The 22,437-nt window shown below is 42.5% G+C and overlaps 1 protein-coding gene across 6 annotated transcripts in view; it reads right to left on the bottom strand.

Annotated features, from left to right (window-relative positions):
• The window catches only part of RUFY3 (RUN and FYVE domain containing 3), a 140,740-nt gene that overhangs the window by 49,391 nt on the left and 68,912 nt on the right, over window positions 1-22,437 (bottom strand). For all 6 annotated transcript variants that reach the window (XM_069743408.1, XM_069743405.1, XM_069743404.1 and 3 more), the window contains exons 2-9: window positions 9,301-9,474; window positions 9,058-9,175; window positions 8,839-8,940; window positions 7,016-7,139; window positions 6,825-6,886; window positions 4,188-4,253; window positions 1,299-1,368; window positions 103-183 (exon numbers count right to left, since the gene is read on the bottom strand). In XM_069743408.1, coding sequence (XP_069599509.1) covers window positions 103-183; window positions 1,299-1,368; window positions 4,188-4,253; window positions 6,825-6,886; window positions 7,016-7,139; window positions 8,839-8,940; window positions 9,058-9,175; window positions 9,301-9,474 — 797 coding nt within the window. The remainder of the gene's footprint in view (window positions 1-102; window positions 184-1,298; window positions 1,369-4,187; window positions 4,254-6,824; window positions 6,887-7,015; window positions 7,140-8,838; window positions 8,941-9,057; window positions 9,176-9,300; window positions 9,475-22,437) is intronic.

Here is a 22,437-nt window from a genome sequence, read left to right as displayed (position 1 = left end):
ACACTTTTTTTTTTAGCAAACTCTGCTGCATTTAAGCAGAATGTCTTCTGATATATTACTAACAAGTATCATATCATACACTAATTCTTACACTAAGCCTACCTTGGAGAAGTATGTGCTATCTTCTTTCATCCTCTCCATTTCCTCCTGCATGGTAATAATTCTGTTGTTTGCCACAGCAAGCTGAAAAATGAAATAAGAATAGGAATCTTTTTTATGATAAATGTTCTTTTCCATGAAACATTACATATCTACAATTTTCTTAAAGAATACCAATAATTTTGGATGAGCTTTCAGAATAGACTGTCATATTGTGTACATGATGATTACCGCCATTATTGAACGCTATTTCTAGCTATTATATGACTAGTATCCTGAATTTTTCACCATAACCCCCTCTATAGGCTCTGTCATTTTCAGTGTTCTCTGAATTGGTGGGTAGTCCAGCAGTTCATAAACCGCACACAGAACCAGAGGGAGTCTCCTGCTTTTGTTGCTCTGTAGCACATGTGGCAGCAACAGTATTAAAGACAATAAAATCAGTACTGAGCTGTGTGTATGTGAATTCAGCTTTGGAGAAAGCTGAATCAATTGCTTGATGCTGCAGCTCCACCTGACAAACATTTAAAATTACTCTGCATGGGTGGTGCTGTAAAAGTAATGCTCAGACACATATTGATGCTATATATGGGTCAATCAAATGCATACTAAATGGAAAGTCTGCGCCCATCTGAGGTAGACTAGATACCCCATCATTCAGAACCTTAAAATTGTCCCCATTCATCCTCTGGAGGTGCCAAGGACAATTAAATTTGTGAGGGGGTGGAGTGGTTGATCCTCTAATTAAAACAAATACCCTCACCAAAGACTCTACTCCATCCTCGTTGATGTGCACATCAAGGTGGAGTACAGTGTGTTTTATCTAAAATGCAGCAGCGTGTCAGCATAAAACATACTCCGCATCCACAGCCGGTGTCCGGTGCATGTTGCAACTGATTGAAGCAGCATGATTCAGATGAAGCACTCCTTTAAATATTAATATTACTATTCCTATGCAAAATATCACAGTTATTGTAATACAGCGGAATCACTACACTCTTTTTGCTAGTGTGAAAGCTGCTAATCGTAAATGAGGCAGTATATTAGACATGACGTTTTGACAGTAAACCTGCTTTGCAAAAACGTTAAAAAAACGGAAAGTAGGTTACCCCAAAAACATTAACAAGAGCACACTTTTGGCTTCTAGTATTGTTTCATGCCTGATTTGTTATTTTAATTTACAGAAGAGAATGACGTACCTCCTCAGTTAGTTTGGTGTTGGACTTTTCTAATGCATCCACCTTTGTCTGAAGATTGTTAACAGTGGCACTGGAATACATAAAACAAATATATATATATATATTTTTTTTTTTTACCAAATCTTACTCAGTGAAGGCACATCTATTTTGGCTAAAGTTTACTAATACAAGCTGGGTTACAGCTTCCCATTCCTGAACCTCTACAATAATGTGGATATGTCATAAATGTCCAAGATGAGAATACCCCTTCGAAAGGCAGATGCTAATAAACAGATGCCTTTGTATTTCTGTGCAACTGTATTCATTGGTTAGAATATTTAAAAAAAATATGTATTAATTTTGTGCTTCATTTGTGTGTGTTTTTTAACATAATTTATACATTACAAATACACTTCCTGGAACTAAGCAGAGACACCAGGGAGCTATAATTATCATCACAAACCAATTATATAAGCCTGATTTTACAGTGCTCCTATAATGGGATGAAGGGACACATTAGAATCACTAGTCTGCTTGGGGCAGAGTATGCATGTCTTCTATTAGCAGTACTAATTGTCCCTTTAATTATTAATGCACATTGGTCCATGAGCCACAGCTGTATACATTATGAATAAATGAAGGTAATTGAAAATGTAAGGACAGGACACTTTCCGATCTTTTTCCCATACAAGAGAAGTTGGCTATATTTAAACCGCAATACGCTACAATAGGATAAAGCATTCAAAATACCAGTAAACCCCTGAAAATGATAACTGATACATTTACCGTATATACTCGAGTATAAGCCGACCCGAGTATAAGTTGACCCCCCTAATTTTGCCACAAAAAACTGGGAAAACTTAATGCTCCATATTAAAATATGTCCCATATAATGCTGCATAAAGGTTAATAATGGCCCCATAAGATGCTCCATAGTCACATTTGCCCAATATAATGCTGCACAAATGTTGATTATGGCCCCATAAGATGCTCCATAAAGGTATTTGCCCCATATAGTGATGCACAAACCTTGATAATGGCCCCATAAGTGCTCCATACAGACACTTGCCCCATACAATGCTGCTCAAACCTTGATTATGGCCCCATAAGATGCTCCATAAAGATATTTGCGCCATATAGTGCTGCACAAACGTTGATTATGGCCCCATACAGGCACTTGCCCCATTTGCTGTTGCAAAAAAAAATAAATCACATACTCACCTCTCGTCGCTCAGGCATCCGGCACTTTCAATATTCACCTGACTTCGTTCCGGCGCCGGCCCATCTTCAGCATCTTCTGCACTGACGTTCAGGCAGAGGGCGCGCACTAATCACGTCATCACTCCCTCTGACCTGAGCGTCACTGCAGAAGACGCTGAAGACGGAGCGGCGCCGGAACGAGGAGCATGTGAATATCACGCAGCGCTCCCCTCCCCGTTATACTAATCTGCTCCTGGTGCGGTGCAGTCCCTGTTTCCCCGACGCCGCAGCTTCTTTCTGTATTGAGTGGTCACCGTTACTGCTCATTACAGTAATGAATATGCAGCTCCACCCTTTTGGGAGGTGGAGCCGCATATTCATTACTGTAATGAGCGGTACCATGTGACCGCTCAGTACAGGAAGAAGCTGCGGCGCCGGGGAACCAGGGACCGTGCCAGGAGTAGGTGAGTATAATTAGACAGCCGCCGCTCCCCCTCCCCTGCCGACCTCTGGGTTTGACTCAAGTATAAGCCGAGAGGGGGACTTTCAACCCCCAAAAATGGGCTGAAAATCTCAGCTTATACTCGACTATATACGGTATATAAATTTCCCCAATTTTGTAGGGAGCAGATTTTTCATTATGCAGATTAATAAACATTACTCGCCGAAGCCAGAATGTCTACTTAAAAGGGGTGGTCCAAAGGTCAAATACATTTTAATCTAAATCCCCATCTATGTTGTGCTGTAATCTAAACTAATTTCTAATATACCTGCATTAAAAATTCCCTACCATTCCCCTAACTACATTATCCAACAGCTATTGCATTTTTTCGCCCATACTTCCTGTGTGAGGACGCTTCGTTTGAGTATCCCAGTGCATACTAGGCTGCTCACATGAAGCATCATCAGGGGGCAAAAGCTGTGGTCACGGTCAGCGCCTTCCTTGAAATGAAGCATCATCAGTAACGCTAGTTTCAGTTAAGCACAATCACAGCGCCCTCTGTGCTGTTGGCTCAGGTCAGTAGCCATGAGTGGGCAACAGCGTGCACCATCAGCGCGTTGTCAGGATATCCAGTTTTCAGAGATCAGCACCGCTCTCGGAAGTGATGTCACTAGTCTCTGAACGCTGGGCATCCTGACAACACGCACTAACAGTGAACACTGCTCTGTTGCTGACTCATTACTACTGACCTGAGCCGATAAAGCGCATGCTGTGATTGTGCTTCTCTCACAGTGACAGTGCGCAGAGACACAGGAGGGACAAGCACAGCCCCTGAAATTAGAGTGTCTGAAGACGATTCATTTCAGTGAGTGGGCAGAGGCTGTGACAATCAATGCAGCCTCTACCCCCCGATGGCGACTCTTAAGTATCCCATCATGCAATAGGATACTCAAACAAAGTGTCACCATGCAGGACCAAACTGTCACCATATAGGACAAAGGGAAAAAAATGCAATAGCTGTCAGATGCTGTAGTTAGGGAACAGTAGAAGATGTTTAATGCAAGTATATTAGAAACTAGTTTAGATTATGGCACAAAATAGATAGGGATTTAGATGAAAATCTATTTGTCCTTGGGACCACCCCTTTAAGTCAAACTGCTGGCTGTAACTTGCTAAAGGCATTGTTCAGCCACAAAAAAAAATTATGGTTTTAAGCAGTTTTCTGAAGTTTTTTGGCTAAACAATCCCTTTAAATATGTATACTGTACCTTAACTGTCTGTTAAGCTCTTCTACATAATTCTTCTGATCTAATATAGCAGTTATCTGGACGTCTCTAGAAAAGGAACAAAAAGACAGTCATTTACAAACCGAAGCAATACAAATGCATCATAGTTGTGTGTTACATAGCCACTTGGCTGTGATTAAGAACCGCTACACTTACGGTATGTGCACACGTTAAATACTTGTCGCAGAACTTTCTGCATCAAAAACAGTGTCTTGGCAGGAAAAATGCTGCATTAAAAAATGCTTCATGCATTTTCAAGTATTTTCTCCAGTCATTAAAATGGGTGACAAACACTGCAAAAAGAGCTGAAAAAATGGACACGCTGCAGATATGATAGTGCTTCAAATCTTCAAGGAAAAAATAAGAAAGCTCATTCACTTTGCTGGTACAGTAAGGACATGACATGAGCAGATACCTATAGGTTATTTCTTGCTACAACTTTTTAAAAATGCAATAATACGGCCACTTTCTAATTACTAGCCTGGACGTGCGCTGATACAAGGGTACATTTGTGTCCGGTCTGGAAAGTGCACTGTATTACAGTAGCAGTACTGCCGCTATGATTTTGTGAAATCATCTACTTTAATTAGCCGCTGCTACCCACAGAATTCACAGGATTTGGTGCAGCTTTGGATTATGCTGCGGATTACATTCCGAGGGTACAGACCGTCCGTACAACAGCTGCCGACAGTTTATCTTTCCTCTACACCACCTAATTGTGGAAAGTGATGGTTACAAGGCCAGGATGAGGGGTCAGACACTTTCTGTTTTGATCTTGACAATATAGAAGCAATTTTTAGCCGTGTGGATCGCTTTTGGCAACTGCTGGTCACAGCTGTGAACGACACTGCAGCATTGGCCAGAAAACCAGGCTTGTAGAAAGATGCGGGACCTGACAATGGTCAAGAGGGGAATGGACTGGTTAGCACATACAGTCAGGCAAGACGCCCCCATTACTAACCCCATAGTAATATTGTATAAAAAAAAAGCTCAGAGACTGTCACAAGCCACATCCAGCTCCTGCCGCCTGACAGTAGCGACGCCGAGCCCCCCATTACCGGTATGACGACAGCCAAAGCTTTTCCACTGAATCACACCAAGGCAGTATCCAAGCTCCAAGGTTTCCTTTTTTACCCCCTACTGAGATGTGCTCACACAGGGCTACACACAAGTCACCATCCAGAGATCTACGGTCAATGGCTGTTTGCTGCACCCAGCTGGCAGACAGCCGCAAGCCACACATCATGTGCCAGTGAGCCACATGGTTGGCAACCGATGCTCTACAAAGTATTAAAAATGAACATTTTATTTTTATGGTAATGTTAATTTGTCCAATTACTTTTGAGCCCCTGAAATGAGGAGACTTTGCAGAAAAATGGTTGCAATTACTAAACATTTCACAGTATATTTTTATGCAACCCCTTTAATTTAAGCTGAAAGTCTACATTTCAAATGCTTCTCAGATTTTTCAATTTTAATCTGAAATAGTGGCATTCAGAGCCCAAATCACAAAGTTTCAGTCACTGTCCAAATATTTCTGGACCTAACTGTGATTATTTTATTTTACATGACAGGTTACTAGGAAAAGGTAAGGGCACTGGGGCCATGTTTAGGTTAAGGAGACATCTTTGCTAATTCATGATGGATTCACTATGACTTTAGAACGGCAGACACATCATACAATCGATCTTTTGTGAAAACAACCCTAAGCCTGGTAACAAGTCGCCATCACACATCGTAAGTTGCCCATTTTTCAAGCTAAAATTAGAAGTAAAATGTCACAGATAGAAAGACGAATCCAGTGCTGCTTACTAGCGATTAGACTCAGGCTCGAAAGGTTCAGCGATACATGTGTCTTATTGAATGTAAAAAAAAAAGGCTGTCAGTAATGCAGTATGTGTGCGCGTCATTCCACCCTGGATCTCATACTCCGACACTGAGGTCCTGGGTGACATTTTTAGGTTATATATTAACACATTTTATAGTGGAGTCATCAATCATTGTAATGCGGAAGTAGCAGATCTATTGTTAGAGAGTTTCTCGGCAGCGCACACAAGTGTATGCTACAATGCACACCCCATCTATACATGGTGAGACACTTCAGGCATGTGATCGGCCACTGGATCTGCAGCATCTGTGCAGCCCGCTTTCCACCCTGCCTGGCACCGCTCATACAGGTCAGTGTGGGGCAGGAGAAGAGAGAGCAGATCTATCAGTGGTCAGGACAGATGCTGGGTCAGCGTTTTCCTCCATCATATGAAGCTGCCTCTGGATCATAAGACACGTGCACTTTTTAGAAAAAAAAAATGTTTATCAAAAAAGTCTGTTATTCTAAAAAAAAAATATGATATGTTCACAATTGAACACAATCTTCAATGATCAGGAATTACCGGTATGTGAGATCAATGTATTCAGAAACATACAAAGAACACGAGTTCAACCGGGCAGAAATCTGTAAATGTCCAAATCTGACATTTGTGAAAAAGATTAACTAATTCGCTCTTGAGCCTCCCAACACGCTGATGTACAGTATACCCTTATTAAACATGGGTTAGCAGCTGAGTGGATACCAATAGAGATGACAATTATCACATTCTTAGCTGATTCTCGCTCACTTACTCTTCACTGCACTTGGCAATAGGACCTTCTTTTAAGTACATCGAAAAATCAATGACTCCAACCTGAAAGGTACAAAAACAGCATCTTTTCATTCTTTTAAAGAACAATATAATTCTCAACACCGGTTTCCGTAAAGTTCACGACTTTTAGGAGGGGCGTACCACTTTGCAATATTGAGATTGAAGGCATACCTGTGAATCAAGGTCTTCCCCTTTCATACAAAAATTTGCATCAATCACATTGAGTCCAACTAAAAGGCCAGAAATAATAGCCCCTTCTTCTTCCATCATTAGCGCGTTGGGCTCATAGAACTCACTGCAATGACAAGGGAAAATTGGCCATAATACCCTGATGCAAACACGATATAGTTGGCCTGACGTACAGCAAGTCACAGAACAATTGTACAAGTGTGGTCTATTTAGTAACACCTAAACGGAACAGTAAATGCCATTATAGGAAAATACACTTTTTCTATCATTTCATTAATAACCAGGTAGCACTGTTGAAAAACTGAGTACAGAACTGTGACATTTTCAGCTTTATTTTATGAATAAAGATAAAGATTGAGAAGAGAATAAAATGTATTTCTCGAAGCCCAGTTCTGAACAGCATAGAGACCATGCTGTCCCCCCATTAGCTTTGTGAGAACATTTGCTGTGCTGCCGGACTCATCTCAGAAGCCGTGACATTCTGCTTTCTGCAGCTGCTTCCTTGGTATATGCCTTAAAGCCATCAGATGTGGCATTTGTAGCATCCCTGACTACTATTAGTAGTGGTGGTCACAAGACAATATCCTCAGGAGGGGCAAGTAATTTACTGAAATGGCTTCAGCACAGTCATGTAATAGATGGCCTAAGGGGAAGCATTTCTCCTTGTGGAAAGAGACAAGCCTGTGTAAGGAGACTTATAGGCCTTGCAGTGCACCTCAGAGTTTAAATATGCAAATAGCCTCTTTAGAAAGAAAGAGGAGTTTCTGGTTTGGCTTTTTATCCTAAATCATGTGACAAGGCTCATTAAAGGGTGGATATGGACTTTTAGGATTGCTACTTCCAACAGGTGCCACTAGAGTTCCTGTCCTCATCTAATAATCACACAAAGTTTGAAAACAGTGTCACCTCGGAAAATGCTTAAAACCAGTAATCAGAGATTCAAAATCTATAATATTTACCTTTCTGCCACCCACTGTAATCCTGGAAATTGGCCGCATACTATTGTGTTAGAGAGGAGTCCTCAGCTCTTCCATTTAATGGCGAGGACAACTTCATTAGAATGCAGTACCTAGCTTGTTTCCAGGCTTACAGTCCTTTGAAAAGTAATCTGTCACCAGTCTTTTGCCACCCAATCTGAACAGCAAACTGTAGGGGTAGAGACCCTGATTCCAGCAGTGTGAGACTTACCGGGGGGCATGCTGTAGTTTTGATAAAATTCACTTTTATAAGCAGGACTAGTACACCTGCTGCCATGTAGTCCTCCATATTCATGAGCTCAGTATATCCCCGCCCACACTACGGTTCTGCAGCTTCCTGCCTATGCACAGTGTACATAGAAAGATTCCAATCAGTGGTGGGGTGGGGTTAGTCAGAGCTCATCAGAACTGGTAGATGTGCATAAGATAAAACAGAGATTTTATATCAAAACAACAGCATGCTGCAAAACAGTGAGTGATACATCAAAGGATTCAGGGTCTATGCCCGTACATTATGATGCTTTCAGATGAGATAGCAAAAACCCGGTGACAGTTTCCCTTTAGAGTGCACACTTCGAAATTCCATAATAAAAATAGAATATGGAGCTACTGTATACACTTGTTTCTGTTTTAACACACAGGTCATTTTTTAATGGACCCCGTGAATGAATGTTAAAGTAGACTGATCTACAAGCTGCATTGTGGACCGCAATTACAACCAAGACCAAAATTCCCATATGAAGTCCAAACCTGTCTATGTAAACAGGCTCCCGATAGGGACAGTATCCATGTCTAATCTTATGTGGAAAAAATCAAGTGTAATATTACCTCAAGAGGTCCTTCCTGTTAATTAGAGCTTTTATGTACTCAGAGAGCTTTTTCTGCATCAATGCTAAGCGCAGCCAAGCGCGACCTCTGCCCACGGGTGTCCTGTCAACAAGAGAGCAGTTCATAAAATACTACACTAGATTATACAAGACATTAAATAGACTGACTCCCAGGCACTTTATTATGTGAATACACAGGTAATGCTGGCATGTCACTTACCGGAGACCAGGCAGGTCCTTTACACTAGCAGTGATCTCTGCAGCTTCTGGCACCAGTTTTTCCACTAGTTCCAAAGGTCCCCAGAATGATTTATTCTGTCCTAGAAACGTCTTCTTAGCTAGCAAACAACATAATACTACAATCACAATCTCTTCCGCTTTCTAAACCCCATCATGTACAGCTAGCAGACATGCAGACACACTAGCACTACCAGAAAATGTGACCAGGCGTCCGACTTCTTACCCTTTAATCCATGCTTCAGGCAATGCTCCATCACCACAAAGAACTGCTGCAAAGGTGCATAATCAGAATCCAGGGTCCGGCCCAGATTTAGAGCAGACTCAATCAAGCCCTTTATACTCAACTTGGCCATATTCATGAGATTCATTCGTTCGTTGGCCATGAGATAATTGGGATCTAGAGAGAAAGACAGAAAAACAAATAAACATACATGGACATTATATTACACCAGAGGGGGAAAAAAAAAGATCATTGGAGTAAGATTGCAAACAAATGTGCACGTCATTTAATTAATTTGGTGAAATTTTAGACTGCCCTAAAATGAAATTTACTCCTATAAGCAGCTGTAGATTTGTGGCATTTTCCGGGGTAACGCTTAACACATCTGTCTAACATGTGGTTCACCACTCCCTCGCACACTTCAACTTTAGGCAACCATGGTGCAAAAAAAATATATCAGAACTGTCATAAATTGCAACTTTTTGTGCAAATTATGAGCTTTTGGGGCTTAGTTTACTAAATAGTAGTGTAATCCGCTTTATCTGCACATGGAAATTCGTTAACTAGAATCCTGGAATTACCGTAGTTTAATTGTACTAGCACAGTTTCTATCTCTTGAAGTGTCACGTTTATGCAGGCATTATTGCCCCATTTATCCATAGTTACCAGGCCACAGATTAAAGAACATACACATAGCTGGGTAATGCCAGTCTCAATAAACCGGTCTTCAAATCAAGGCAAAATGTGGACAATACAGTTAGAGGGGAACTTAGTGACCGTACCTTTTCTAGCAAGTTCAGCCAGTCCAAACCTTGTATAAGAAGTTGGAAAATCAACAAAGTGAATGCTCGAATTACAGAAATCGGATTTTGGCTTCACCAAAGACAAGACAAAACCAAGTAACTCAGAAGACATCACTGGATCGACTCCCAACGACGGATAACAACTGACTGCTGCTTCTAGGAGCTCCGAATATGTACAAGAGAGAGACAGAACCTCTCTGTGTCTCCTCAATTAAGTATCCCAATAGGATGGCCATTGTTCCCCTTTATACAGAAGTGTCATAGGTGAGGGAATGATTACAGGCCTCCAGACCCAACAACTCTGTCATTTAAAAGCATTAAAACGCTTTACTTCGTTAATTTTAATAAATTGAAATCACTGGAACCAGGCGCAAATATTTACATCAACCACATAATGGTACAAGGTACAGAATTCACTATGCAGTTTAGTAAGCTCACACCATTCATGAAGACTTACAATTAACCTAGTCTAAAAATATGTACATATTTAACAGATATAAATAACAATACAAACATACAGTTAATAAACATCCTAGACCTAAAATATGTAACAGAGTACATACTTCTAATACATGACAAGATATGTCCACACTTGGAAATCTACATGTACAGGTGCTTCTCACAAAATATCATCAAAAAGTTAATTTATTTTACTTCTTCAATACAAAAAGTGAAACTCATATTATATGGAGTCATTACAAACAGTGATCTATTTCAAGTGTTTATTTCTGTTAATGTTGATGATTATGGCTTACAGCCAATGAAAACCCAAAAGTCATTATCTCAGTAAATTAGAATACTTTATAACACCAGCTTGAAAAATTATTTTACAATCCAAAATGTTGGCCTACTACTTGGTCGGGTCACCTTTTGCATCAATTACTGCATGGCATGGAGTCCATCAGCCTGTGGCACTGCTGAGGTGTTATGGAAGCCCAAGTTGCTTTGATAGCAGCCTTCAGCTCGTCTGCATTGTTGGGTCTGGTGTCTCATCTTCCTCTTGACAATACCCCATAGATTCTCTATGGGGTTAAGGTCAGGCAAGTTTGTTGGCCAATCAAGCACAGTGATACTGTTGTTTTTAAACCAGGTATTGGTACTTTTGGCAGTGTGGACAGGTACCAAGTCCTGCTGGAGAATTAAATTTCCATCTCCAAAAAGCTTGTCAGCAGAGGGAAGCATGAAGTGCTCTAAAATTTTCCTGGTAGATGACTGCACTGACTTTGGTCTTGATAAAACACAGTGGACTTACACCAGCAGATGACATGGCTCCTCAAACCATCACTGATAGTAGAAACTTCACACTAGACCTAAAGCAGCTTGGATTGTGGCCTCTCCACTCTTCCTCCAGACTCTGGGACCTTGATTTCCAAGGTCTAGTGAAGTATATTTCTCCAGCTAAGGTTCTGGATCCTTCTTTTCCAGGAGAAGGATGGTGCTCGCTGTACACGGCTGTACTTGATTGTGAAAAAGTACAGAAGATATGTTGAACCAATTAAGTCTAGAGAATCTGAGCAGCACGGTGGCTCAGTGGTTATCTCTGCAGCCTTGCAGCACTGGAGTCCTGGGTTCAAGCCCCACTAAGGACAACATCTGCAAAGAGTTTGTATGTTCTCTCCGTGTTTGCGTGGGTTTCCTCCGGGTTCTCCGGTTTCCTCCCACATTCCAAAGACATACTGATAGGGAATTTAGATTGTGAGCCCCAATGGGGACAGCGATGATAATGTGTGGAACCTGTAAAACGCTGCGGAATATGTTAGCGCTATATAAGAATAAAGATTATCTGTCTGGTCACTCCCTCCACTGTGATCACCATATACAGTGGGGCAAAAAAGTATTTAGTCAGTCAGCAATAGTGCAAGTTCCACCACTTAAAAAGATGAGAGGCGTCTGTAATTTACATCATAGGTAGACCTCAACTATGGGAGACAAACTGAGAAAAAAAATCCAGAAAATCACATTGTCTGTTTTTTTTAGCATTTTATTTGCATATTATGGTGGAAAATAAGTATTTGGTCAGAAACAAAATTTCATCTCAATACTTTGTAATATATCCTTTGTTGGCAATGACAGAGGTCAATCGTTTTCTGTAAGTCTTCACAAGGTTGCCACACACTGTTGTTGGTATGTTGGCCCATTCCTCCATGCAGATCTCCTCTAGAGCACTGATGTTTTTGGCTTTTCGATTGGCGACACGGACTTTCAACTCCCTCCAAAGGTTTTCTATAGGGTTGAGATCTGGAGACTGGCTAGGCCACTCCAGGACCTTGAAATGCTTCTTACGAAGCCACTCCTTCGTTGCCCTGGTGGTGTGCTTTGGATCATTGTCATGTTGAAAGACCCAGCCACGTTTCATCTTCAATGCCCTTGCTGATGGAAGGAGGTTTGCACTCAAAATCTCAAGATACATGGCCCCATTCATTCTTTCATGTACCCGGATCAGTCATCCTGGCCCCTTCGCAGAGAAACAGCCCCAAAGCATGATGTTTTCACCACCATGCTTTACAGTAGGTATGGTGTTTGATGGATGCAACTCAGTATTCTTTTTCCTCCAAACACGACAAGTTGTGTTTCTACCAAACAGTTCCAGTTTGGTTTCATCAGACCATAGGACATTCTCCCAAAACTCCTCTGGATCATCCAAATGCTCTCTAGCAAACTTCAGACGGGCCCGGACATGTACTGGCTTAAGCAGTGGGACACGTCTGGCACTGCAGGATCTGAGTCCATGGTGGCGTAGTGTGTTACTTATGGTAGGCCTTGTTACATTGGTCCCAGCTCTCTGCAGTTCATTCACTAGGTCCCCCCGCGTGGTTCTGGGATTTTTGCTCACTGTTCTTGTGATCATTCTGACCCCACGGGGTGGGATTTTGCGTGGAGCCCCAGATCGAGGGAGATTATCAGTGGTCTTGTATGTCTTCCATTTTCTAATTATTGCTCCCACTGTTGATTTCTTCACTCCAAGCTGGTTGGCTATTGCAGATTCAGTCTTCCCAGCCTGGTGCAGGGCTACAATTTTGTTTCTGGTGTCCTTTGACAGCTCTTTGGTCTTCACCATAGTGGAGTTTGGAGTCAGACTGCTTGAGGGTGTGCACAGGTGTCTTTTTATACTGATAACAAGTTTAAACAGGTGCCATTACTACAGGTAATGAGTGGAGGAAAGAGGAGACTCTTAAAGAAGAAGTTACAGGTCTGTGAGAGCCAGAAATCTTGATTGTTTGTTTCTGACCAGATACTTATTTTCCACCATAAAATGCAAAAAAAAAGTTAAAAAAACAGACAATGTGATTTTCTGGATTTTTTTTTTCTCAGTTTGTCTCCCATAGTTGAGGTCTACCTATGATGTAAATTACAGACGCCTCTCATCTTTTTAAGTGGTGGAACTTGCACTATTGCTGACTGACTAAATACTTTTTTGCCCCACTGTATACTTATTTTAGTTAGAGAACTTTACACCTGGGATTGGACAAGTTGAACACTGTGTTCACGAAAGCGGAAGTGCTGTTCCTGTATTCAAGCAGGTGCAAGGGAACCCCATATGTGGTCATTATTGATCTGATGGACTCTCCAAACATAGGGTGCATTGAGTCATGTCGAGGGGATCGCTGTCCTTACAGATCATCGCTGTCATTCATCTAACAGGCTGTCAAGTCATTTCTATATGGTAACTGCAGAAATCACATAGATCCATGTAGCACTTAGCCCCATTAGTGAGAAATAAAGGCAAAAAATAAATACAATAAAATGCAGAATTAGAAAATATACAAAAATTAAAAAAAATTATTATGTGGACGGTTACAAAAAATATACAATTTTGCTTTGAGCATCAAGCCTGAAAGGGTAAAGATTATAACTATTGAGTTCACACATTGCAGCCATTTTTTGTTCTTCAGTTTTCTGAAATTACAGCAAAAACGCACTGCAGGCGCAACATGTGATCCCCCTGTAGGAAAATCTTTTACATCCTACTCTCATGTGACATAGCATACCCAAGGCTGAATTCACATTAGGCCCCTTTCACACATCAGTTTTTTGCCATCAGTCGCAATCCGTAGAATTTTGAAAAAAAAAAACACATCCAGTGACTGATGCCGCCAGATCCGTTTTTTTCTCATAGACTTGTATTAGCAATGGATGGCCTCATGTTTCATCTGTCGTTCGCTGGATCCGTCGAAAACTGTTTGTCCAGCAGCCAGAGACAACGGCCAAAGTAACGCTTTTTTTGTCGCCGTCGAAAAAACGGACAGTGACGGATCCGTCGCCGTCCGTCATTTGCTAGAATGGAAGCCTATGGCGCCAGATCCATCAAATAATGGAATTCCTTTATTTTTTTTAGTTGCGCATGCTCTAATTTTTTTTAGGATCCTTTAGCCAGCCCCCCTAGTCGGATCCATCGAAAAAAAGGATCAGTCGCATCAGTTTTTCACAATCTGTGACAGATCCGTCAAGCCAACGGATTGTGACTGACGGCAAAAAACTGATGTGTGAAAGGGGCTTCATGGTTCAGTTTGGAATTGTATCATGCACTAAACAAAAACAGAAACCCAAACTGTCCAAACAAGAGAATTGTCTGGATCTGGCACACCAAAAAACAAGCACAGGAAAAAAAAAAAAAAAAAAAAGAAAAAAAAAAAACTTCCCAACATATACTTTGTATGTCCATAGGATTCCATCAAGGCCTGTTTCACAAGTCTGACATTCACGGTAGGAGAACCGACTACAATGTCCGTTCAAGGGTCTATGGACATAAATCAGCAGCCTCATAGGCTTTTTTGGTAGCTCAGGAGAGCAGTGGCCAGTCAGACGATGACCGTAAAATGTGAAACTGCCCTAACCTGTGAGAGGCCAAAAGAGGGTCTTTTTAGACTCTGGCGGGCTGATCTAGGTTGTGCAATACACTTTTTTTTATACAACATGGGAGCTTAGAAAGTGTTTTCTTCTGACATTCCAGAGATTCAGCTAATGTCATTCCAGTACTATGTGCATAACTACTAGTAACTGACACACAATTTACAATGTGGCCACTTTACCATTTATTATTGCGGCTGGGAGATATATGCTCAATTAGAAACTATAAGATCATGCAAAAAAAAAAAACCAAACACTACTAGAGTGGCTTGCGAAAGTATTTATCCCCTTGGCATTTTACCTATTTTGTAACATTATAACCTGTGTTTTTGCAAATCCTTTCATAAGTCACATGCTTAGTGACAGGAAGCCCACCTTTGTGCAACCTAAGTGTCACATGGCCTGTCAGTATATACACTTTTCAGAAAGGCCACAGAGGCTGCATCATCATTAAACAAGAGGCACCACTAACCAAACAGCACCATGAAGACCAAGGAGATCTCCAAACAAGTCATTGTTGAGAAATACAAGTCAGGGTTGGGTTATAAAAAATATCCCAATCTCTGATGATGCCCTGAAGCATCAAATCCATTAATATCAAATGGAGAAAAAATGGTACCACAACAAACCTGCCAAGAGAGGGCCGCCCAGGAAAACTCTCAGCCTGGGCAAGGAGGGCATTAATCAGAGAAGCAGAACAGAGACCAAAAGTTAACCCTGAAGGAGCTGCAGAGTTCGCAAGCAGAGACTCTAGTATCTGCCCATACAATCACAAGAAGTTGTACACTCAATAGAAGTGGCCTTTTTGGAAAATTGTGCAGAAATAAGCATTTACTTACAAAAATTGTAAAGCTAGTTTTGAGTTTGCCAAGACATGTGGAAGAATCCTCAAATGTATTGAGGAAGGTTCTATGGTCAGATGAGACCAAAGTTTAACTTTTTGTCCACCTAGGTAAACGCTATGTCACCAAACCCCAGGAACACCATACCCACAGTGAAAAATGGTGGTGGCAACATCATGCTGTGAGGATGTTGTTTGACAGCTGGGACAGGAAAAATGGATGGTGCGAAATACAGGGATATTCTTGAGCAAAACTGGTTCCAGTCTGTCAGAGATTTGAGATTGGAACAGAGGTTCACCTTCCAACAAGACAATAATTCATGCTAAAGCAACACTCTAGTGGTTTAAGAAGAAATGTGTAAATGTTTTGGCGTAGCCTAGTCAAAGCTCAGACCTTAATTCAATTGAGAACCTATGCTCAGGTTTGAAGATTGTCGTTCACCAGAGGAAACCATCTAACTTCATGGAGCTGGAGCAGTTTTGAGGAATGGGCAAAAATAGTAACAAGATGTGGAAAGCCCATAGAGACTTCATCCAAAGTGACATGCAGCTGTAATTGCCGCAAAACGAGGCTCTACATAGAAATGACTTTCGGAGGTTGAATAGTTTTGGATACAAGTTCTAAATTATTTTGTTCTCTTTGTCGTTTGCTTCACAATAAAAAGAAAACCGAATGTTCACAGTTGAAGGAATGTTCTTTACTTAAACTAATGCAAACCCCTCCAGTTTGTGAGGTAGCAAAACATTAAAAATGCCAAGGGGGAGTCGAATACTTTCGCAAGCCACTGAACAGTTTGCTTATCAGTGACAACTAGGAAGATAGCCATTATTATTATTATTTATTAACCTAATTAAAGAACGGTAATTTAGATCAAAAGTGATGTTCTTGGCTCACTCCCATTTAATAAACTTAAGTAGCTAGCTGCATTTCAGACAGAATCTCAAAGACGAAAGACAGCAGGGGCTGTGCTAAAAGGGACACTGCTCTCGTCTACTAAAGGTCTGTAATATCCTTGCAAAATGATTTTAAAAAGTCTTTAGTTAGGCTTGCTTTAGGGTTTTATTCACATGAACATTTTGTGTCTGTGAAAAAAACCCAAAAAAACAGACATTGCTTTCTGCCCCTCACACGTCGGGCTTGTTCAGTTGAGAGCGTTATACAATAGTGCGCTTGGGGCCACACATACACAGCACACTAACCCATTATAGCAAGAGTGCCAGGGTATATAGACTGCCGTAGCTCCCACACTGATCAATAGTCTGCATGGAGAAAGATCACAGCATGCACTGCTCCGCTCTAAATATATAGACCAGGGAAATGGCAGGCAGCTCCTGCACTTAGATGAATTTCGGTCTCAGGCCGGTCTTACACATCCATGAAACAAGTACCATTCTCGCTTCGGATGACCCGGCCTGAGCACTAGATCTCTTCACCTGAACCAGAGATTGCGACATGTATGTAATCACTCTTCCTAGAATACTATGGGACTGTGGAAGCAGACGATGGCTGGTGAACCTAGTGTGACCTAGTTAGTGGTCACACATGATAGGAGGCAATGCTATACTAGGGTGAGTTATTAGAAAGCTAAGCAACCTACCTGGCAAAGAGTTATCAAGTGCAGTTAAACATTCACTCTGAAGTCATCAAACTGCAGAAGAAGAATACTGCACGCCTGCTTCACCGAGTCACATTTCCCTATAAATGCTATAGACCCCCCAGTTTCAGGCTGCATGATAAAACACCTGTATGGGAATATCAGTCTCACAACTACAAAGCTTTAAAGAGTCGTATTTTCTTTTTCATGTAGCAGTATCTACTCTGAAGGCCATCTTCTCATACAAAGATCACAAAATAAACCTGCAGTGCTACCTTGTCAGATCTCAGCCTGAGCGGGACAATATACGTTCAATATCACTCTCCCTTGTTCTAACTTTAAAGGGCACCTGTGACCAGATAACACGCTGTTAACCTGCATCAACATGGGGTTATTCTGCAGGATATTATCGTCACTAACCTGCGCGCACTTAGCCAAGCGCTGCTGGGGCAGAAGATGAACTTTATGCTCCCTGGCAGCATTCGTTTTCAGTTACGGAGGCGGTTCATTCATCGCTCTAAGTGTATACAGCTGGCCCTAATGTAGAGGAGTGTCAGTTAGGGCCGGAGAGCAGTCACAGCGTCCGCTCTGTGTACTCCGAGAGATGACTGGACCCACCCTGGCGCTGCCCCCGTGACTGAACCCCGAACATTGCCAGGGGGAATAAAGTTAACTTTCTCCCCAAAGCATTCGACAGCTTAGTAAGGCTATTAACCTGCTGAATAGTCCCATATCAGCAGGTTAATAGCGTTTTTTCTGGTGACAGGTTCTCTTTAAATTCTGTAAATTAAATATGAATTGGCTAAAATAATAAAAGTCATCTTCTATTCATAGGACAGGGATTGGGGCTCTCTAACCTGCATGCTTGATATCTAAGCCACTCATGGTCTACGGGTGTGTGGGAGAAAGACAAACGCTGTAGTTAACCTTCTGATTTTACCATACAGTGTACTGGAAAATGGAAAAAAAGTTCCAAGCATGGTGAAATTGCAGAAAAAAAAATAAAGTTTTTTTATTTATCATGATCACTATATGGTAAAACTGACCAGGCATTATGATTCCCCAGGTCAGATACCAAATATACAGTTTTCCTTATTTTTTTTTTATTTAAGAGGTGAAAAACAATTTCGCTTACGTTGCCAATTTCCCAGACCTGTAGGGTTTTCATTTTTCAGTATCTAGGACTGGGCCAGGGCTTACTTTTTTGTTTCAGCTGACATTTTTAATTATACCATTTTGGAATAGATATGACGTTTTGATTGCCTTTTATTACATTTTATTGCAATGTTGCGGTGCCAAAATAAACTCCTAATCCTGATTTTATTTTTCTCCTTATGCCGTTTACTGATTAGATTTCTATGTTGTGTTTTTTTTGTAATTTTTAAAAATAAATTTTTGCCACAATTTTTACTGATTTTAACAGTCCCCTTAGTAGGCTTGAAGCAGCGATCGTGCGATCGCTTGTGCTACACATAGCAGTGCATTAGCAATCCTATGTATGCTATCAATAGCAAAAATAGAGGTCTCATATGAACACTGTACACGAACCGGTGTTCACAGGAGATTCACAATGGACAGGCATTGGGGGTCTTCTGTAGATCCCCGGCTGTTATGACAACTCATCGGCGTCCCGCAATCACGAGACAGGGGTGCCGCGATGGGCGCGTGTTAAACCCAGCTGTCCGTGATTGTACGGAAAGCCAAATCTAAAAGGTGTGTACACTCCCAAAAAATAACTCTTGACCAGACGTCATCACTGCAGGACAACCACAATGGCTGCACTTGATTGGAGAAGGATTTAGTATGTCTCTAAAATCTTAGGACATATTTTGTAGAAACAGAGTAAAATACAGATAAACTCTATTTTAGGCTACGTTCACATTGGCGTTCCGCCAATGTGCGTCGCTGTTGCGCCGGCAACGCAGCAGCGACGCGCCCCAATGTTTAACATAGGGGACGCGTGCGTCGTTTTGGTGGCGTTTTTCGCCACGTGCGTCGTTTCCGACGCTAGCGTCGGACGCAAGGAAACGCTACATGTAGCATTTTCTGTGCGTCCGATTTTCGTCGGAAAACGACGCACGCGTCGCGTTTTAGCGTGCGTCGCGCGTTGCGTCGCCGACGCACGGCGGCGCAACGCTAATGTGAACGTAGCCTTATTGCTTCTTTAGTGTGCAGAGATTAGCAATCAGTGTTTGGCACCTACTGAGTTTAAAAAAGTTAGATCCAAGAGGATGTTAGACAGTTTTTATTGGGGGCGTGTACTTCTCCCTGTGTGCTGCTGAACAATCATAAGCAGACATCAACATGGTGGAACTTGTACTATTGCTGACTGACTAAATACTTTTTTGCCCCACTGTACCTGTGTGTCATCTCTCCTGTATATAGTATATATCTGTGTGTCATCTCCCCTGTATATAGTATATACCTGTGTGTCATCTCCTCCTGTATTAGACCTTGTTCACACGTTATTTGCTCAGTATTTTTACCTCAGTATTTGTAAGCTAAATTGGCAGCCTGATAAATCCCCAGCCAACAGGAAGCCCTCCCCCTGGCAGTATATATTAGCTCACACATACACATAATAGACAGGTCATGTGACTGACAGCTGCCGTATTTCCTATATGGTACATTTGTTGTAGTTTGTCTGCTTATTAAATCAGATTTTTATTTTTGAAGGATAATACCAGACTTGTGTGTTTTAGGGCGAGTTTCGTTTGTCAAGTTGTGTGTGTTGAGTTGCGTGTGGCGACATGCATGTAGCGACTTTTGTGAGATGAGTTTTGTGTGGCAACATGCGTGTAGCAACTTTCTCTAGTCACCTTCCACGACGGCATATGGAGGTTGTCTCTTTGCCCTAATAGGGAACAGGAAACACAGAGAGGTTTAAAAGGACCTCCCACCTGCCAGTGTCTTTCCTGTTCCCCATGGGACAGGGAGAGGTCTCCAGGTGCTGTTGTGGCCGGCGACTGCGGTACCTTTGTGCAGGCTCTGCCTGTTGTAGCCGGGCAGCTGATGGTCGCGCTCCGCCTCCTCCCCTGCTGCTCCCGTCGTCCTGCTATGCAGGTGCCTCAGGGACCCCCTCTCGGCCTTCCCGCGCCCCCACGAGGGCAAAGCAGGCCTGGGATCCCTCGCCGGGCTCCTCCATGAGCTGCTCGGCGTTCTCCCCCTCCATTGCCGGCTCGGCGTTCCGGATGTGACGTCGGCGGTCTCGCGCGTCACTTCCGGTCCTTCGTTCTCCTGGAAGCCGCTTCTTCCGGGTTCGCCGGCCGGCGTGTCGGACTGATGGCGTCCCCTCACATGGATCCCGGAGGGGGAGGGGGAACTGTTGATTGCTGGAGGCAGGTGCGGACAGCGTTCTTAAACCCTGCTGAACCACCACTGAGGTAAGACTATTTTTCCCAGTATGGATGGTTCCTTGTGCCCTGCATCTGCGGAGACCAGCGCTACCCCTGCTACAGTAAGTGTTTTGCAGGGATAGGATCCGGGAGGTAGTACCTATAGGGGGTTTAATGTCCTCACTCCCCTCTCCCTTGTCATTTCAGGGAGAGAAGTCTGCCCCTAAAGCCGCTATTAAAAAGAAGTGCCCAGTCTGTTCTACTAAATTCCCTCTTAACTGGGACAAAAGACTCTGCCAGCCATGTACTGACAAGATTGTAAAAGCTGAGCAACCATCTCTGCTGGATGAAATTCGCTCCTTAGTAAAACAGGAGGTGCAATCTTCGTTAGCAGCTTTTACTACTCCTCCACCTCCGCCACCACATTCCCCAGCTAAAAAGAGAAAAATTCAGGTGGTCGAATCGGACTCTGATTCAGACCTCTCCCATACTTCATCTGTGGGCTGGGAAGATCCTGTATCACCTAAAGCTGAGGTCAGGAAATACCTCTTTTCCTCAGATTACATTGAGGATCTAGTATCTGCTGTCCGTAATACTATGGGCCTAGAAGAGGAATATGAACCACAGTCCGTACAGGATCAGATGTTTGGTGGACTCAGATCGGAGAAGAGAGTGGGGTTCCCGGTGCACGCTAACATCGTTAGTATGATTAATCAGGAATGGGAACAGCCTGAGAAACGCCTCACTACCCCTGCAGAAATGAAGCATAGATTTCCTCTAGAGGGTGAAGTAATCAAATTGGACATTCCAAAGGTTGATGTGCAGGTGGCTAGAGTCGCCAAAAGAACAGCACTCCCTTTTGAGGATTCTTCACAATTAAAGGATCCTATGGACAGAAAGATTGAAAGTCTCCTAAAGAAATCTTGGGAAACTTCTACGTCTATCCTTAAGGCCAATGTCGCTTCCACTTGTGTTGCCAGGGCCCTCTCCTGCTGGTTGGAGAAATTAGAGTCTCATATATCTCAGGGTACCCCGAGAGGTGAGTTATTAGATTCACTTCCCATCCTGCATAGAGCCTCTGGGTTTCTGGCTGACGCTTCTCTAGAATCTGTTAGAGTGGCTGCCAGATCTCTCGTACTCTCCAACTCTGCTAGAAGAGCCCTCTGGCTTAAAATATGGAGCGGTGATATCACCTCAAAGGCCAAGTTGTGTGCTATACCCTTTAAGGGAGATTATGTTTTCGGTCCGGCCTTAGACGATATTCTTGACAAGGCTACTGACAAGAAAAAGGCACTCCCGGAGCAAAAACAACCGAGAAAACGGTTTTTTCGTGCCCCACAGTCTCAGCCCCCTCAAAGAGGGAAAGGCAAAACCGGCAGGTGGAGTTACGCAAAAGGTAGAGGGAAAAATATTTTTGTCCCCCAGCAGCAGCAACAGTCCCAACAGGACAAGCAATGACTCCGACCCGGTAGGGGGGAGACTCTCGAAATATGTGGGTCAGTGGGAAAATATCACCAGTTCCCACTGGGTCCTCAATGTCATCAAGGAGGGCCTATTAATAGAGTTAATTTCTTCCCCCCCTCAGGGTCTAAAAATTACTACCCTTCCGACTTCAAGAGATCACAGTTTATTGACGTTAGGTCTCAGGGATCTAATGAAATCAAATGTGATCTCCCCAGTTCCACTTTTGGAACAGGGAAAAGGACATTATTCCCGGC

This window comes from Ranitomeya imitator, chromosome 1 (genome assembly GCF_032444005.1).
Source record: "Ranitomeya imitator isolate aRanImi1 chromosome 1, aRanImi1.pri, whole genome shotgun sequence".
Classification (NCBI taxonomy): domain Eukaryota; kingdom Metazoa; phylum Chordata; class Amphibia; order Anura; family Dendrobatidae; genus Ranitomeya; species Ranitomeya imitator.
This window is presented reverse-complemented; position numbering and strand designations above follow the sequence as displayed.